The sequence below is a fragment of the Myotis brandtii genome, unplaced genomic scaffold (assembly GCF_000412655.1).
Source record: "Myotis brandtii unplaced genomic scaffold, ASM41265v1 scaffold1231, whole genome shotgun sequence".
NCBI lineage: Eukaryota > Metazoa > Chordata > Mammalia > Chiroptera > Vespertilionidae > Myotis > Myotis brandtii.
Window position 1 is genome coordinate 28,031 of NW_005354298.1, and position 2,633 is coordinate 30,663.

Genomic DNA, 2,633 nt, shown 5'->3' on the forward strand with positions numbered 1-2,633 from the left:
GCTAGCTCTGTGCTCAGGTGCACCAGCTGCTCCGCTGTGTAGTAGTTGAGGTGAAAGTGCTCTGCTCGCTTCCGCGCCAAAAACCCCTCCCACTGGCCCAAGAAGTGCTCCATCTGCCGGCACAGCGCCTCCAGCAGAGGGACCAGGGGCGCGTGCCCCTGCAGCGGCTCCAGCAGTGGCAGCCCAAAGTTCATCTGCACGGGCTTGGCCAGCCCTGGGCAGCAGTGCACCTCAACCTTCCAGGCCCGGAACAGGAAGCTTCCAGCAGAATACAGGTTCAGGAAGGCCTGCAGGAGCCTCTGCACGTTGCAGAACACCTGTCGCCAAGGGAAGCAAGAGGCGGGTCTCACTGGCTGACCCCAGAGAGAAGGTGGAAGCAGACTCAGAGCCTGAAGGGCGGGGTTGAGAGCAGAGCCTGCCTTCCTTTGTGACAGAACCTCTTCCTCAGGAAGGCCTGGCATTGCCACGATTGAGGGAATCGTGTAAAAACAGTGCAAATGGCCCAGCCTGTGTGGCTCAGTAGTTGAGCATCAACGTATGACCCAGGAGGTCACGGTTCGATTCCCGGTCAGGAAACATGCCCGGTTGAAGGCTCAATCCCCAGTGGGAGGCATGCAGGAGGCAGCCGATCCATGATTCTCTCTCATCATTGATGTTTCTATCTCTATTCCCTCTCCTTTCCTCTCTGAAATCAATAAAAATATATTTTAAAAAATTATTTTAAAAAGTACGAATAATCTTTAAAGAAAAATCTTCTAACAAAATGGAGTGGCTGTTCCAATATGCTTCCTTCCTATGGTGGGTCACCTCCAATGCCAGTGCAGGCTGCCCACCTGCATCTTTACCTAATTTTGGATTTTTGCTGGTTGGTATAGTAGGGAGGCAATTTAAGTTTCTTTCTAAGGACTGTGCCTGGGCCATCTCCTCTCAGAGCAGCAGATTCAGGGACAATGGTCTCTACGGAGATTAAGCGGGAACCGCTAAACAAAGGGCCTGTCACACCTGAGACGCCCCATCAGGCCCTCAGTTTGGGTGACAGCCACCCTGCAGACCCATGGGTTCCAGAGCAGAGCCATTTCTAGCGATCAAACCCAAACTGTCCGGGGCCACTGGGAAGGGTGTCCCCAGCCCCGACTGAGACACCCACAGCTTGCCCGGAAGCAGACCCCACCTCGGAGAACACCTGCGCCTCGGCACTGTGGTGGTCTTTCTTGCCAGACATGAGCATCAACTTGTTCAGAAGCTCCTTCAGCTCCTCCAGGGAGCATCTGCGCTGCTCCTGGCTATCCGCACTGCTCTCAGGGAGGAGCAAATAAAGAGCAGTGTCTGGGGAGATCTGTGGAACAGGACACATTTGGTGGTAATTTTCTGGAGGGAGAACCTCACCCCCATGCCAGGGCATGAATGTGTCAAGGAAATGGGCATGTCCAGGGTGTGGGTGTGTCTAGGCTGTGGGCATGCCCAGGAACGGGCGTGTCCTGGAATGGGTGTACCCAGGGGTGTGGGCGTGTCTGGGAAGTGGGCATGCCGGGAGTTGGGGGCTCACCTGCTGGAGCTCAGTGGGCACCTGGATCACATAGATGCCCCTGCTGTTGATGGCTCTGGCCAGTGATAGCGACGAGTGCTCTACTGAGCCGTGGCTCTCCTTCACCTTCTTCAGCCACCCCAAGTCCCTGGCAGAGTCTCGCTGTTGGGACAGGAGAGAAAACAGCCATCCATTGATCCATCCTGTTCTTTCTCTCTTCCTGTGGGCATGGCCCTTCCACCTCAAGGGCAAATGCCTTCTCTGGGCAGGTCAGCCCTCAGGGTGGACTTGGGGGGCTTCCTCCTGCACTGCCTAGACTCTGAGTATCGCTGCCTGTCCTGGGACACCTATGAGGTGTCCTTCAATCAGGGGTGGGGAACCATTTTTCTGCCAAGGGCCATTTGGATATTTATAACATCATTCACTTAATATAAGTTTATGTTGCTATGAAAAAAGCTCCCAGATTTATTTAATTTGGAGTCCTACCTGTGGTTAACTTGGCAGGGCCAGACCAAATGATTTCACTGGCATTATATAGCCTGCAGGCTGGATGTTCCCCACCCCTGGTTTAGACAAATACCTAGAGGATCAGTTGCTATCTGCAGTTAGATTTTTACCTCAATGTTATAAATACTTAAGGTCTCAAAGACTATAACAATATTGAGAAGCAATAAGGGTAGATATTATAATGTCCATTATAAAACCGAGGAAAGGACCAATGTGATTTTTTTAGCATCTCATGACTTACAATTGGAACAGGAGCTCATTCTTGCTCCTAGACCACCCCAGTGCTGAAGGTGAAACTCCCTCTGGGGCAGTCACTGAAGGCTGTGCTCACATATACCTACCCAAGCTACATTTTGGTTAATTTGGATAGTTCTTATGGGTGGAAATGAAATGTTTCAAAATACGTTTTTTTGTATTAATATAATAAACTAGAGGCCCAGTGCACAAAATTTGTGCACGGGGCGGGGGGAGGGGAGGATGTCCCTCAGCCCCGTCTACACCCTCTCCAATCTGGGACTCCTTGAGGGATGTCCAACTGCCAGTTTAGGCCCAATCCCACAAGGATATACCTCTTACAATCCGGGACCGCTGGCTCCCAACT

At 52.0% G+C, this 2,633-nt stretch overlaps 1 protein-coding gene across 1 annotated transcript in view; it reads right to left on the reverse strand.

Annotated features, from left to right (window-relative positions):
* Positions 1-2,633, reverse strand: part of LOC102262320 (E3 ubiquitin-protein ligase RNF213-like) — a gene marked incomplete at its 3' end in the record, with an annotated part of 35,294 nt that overhangs the window by 27,777 nt on the left and 4,884 nt on the right. Inside the window, exons 2-4 of the mRNA XM_014533936.1 lie at positions 1,547-1,687; positions 1,172-1,336; positions 24-317 (exon numbers count right to left, since the gene is read on the reverse strand). Of these exons, the coding sequence (XP_014389422.1) occupies positions 24-317; positions 1,172-1,336; positions 1,547-1,687 (600 nt within the window). The remainder of the gene's footprint in view (positions 1-23; positions 318-1,171; positions 1,337-1,546; positions 1,688-2,633) is intronic.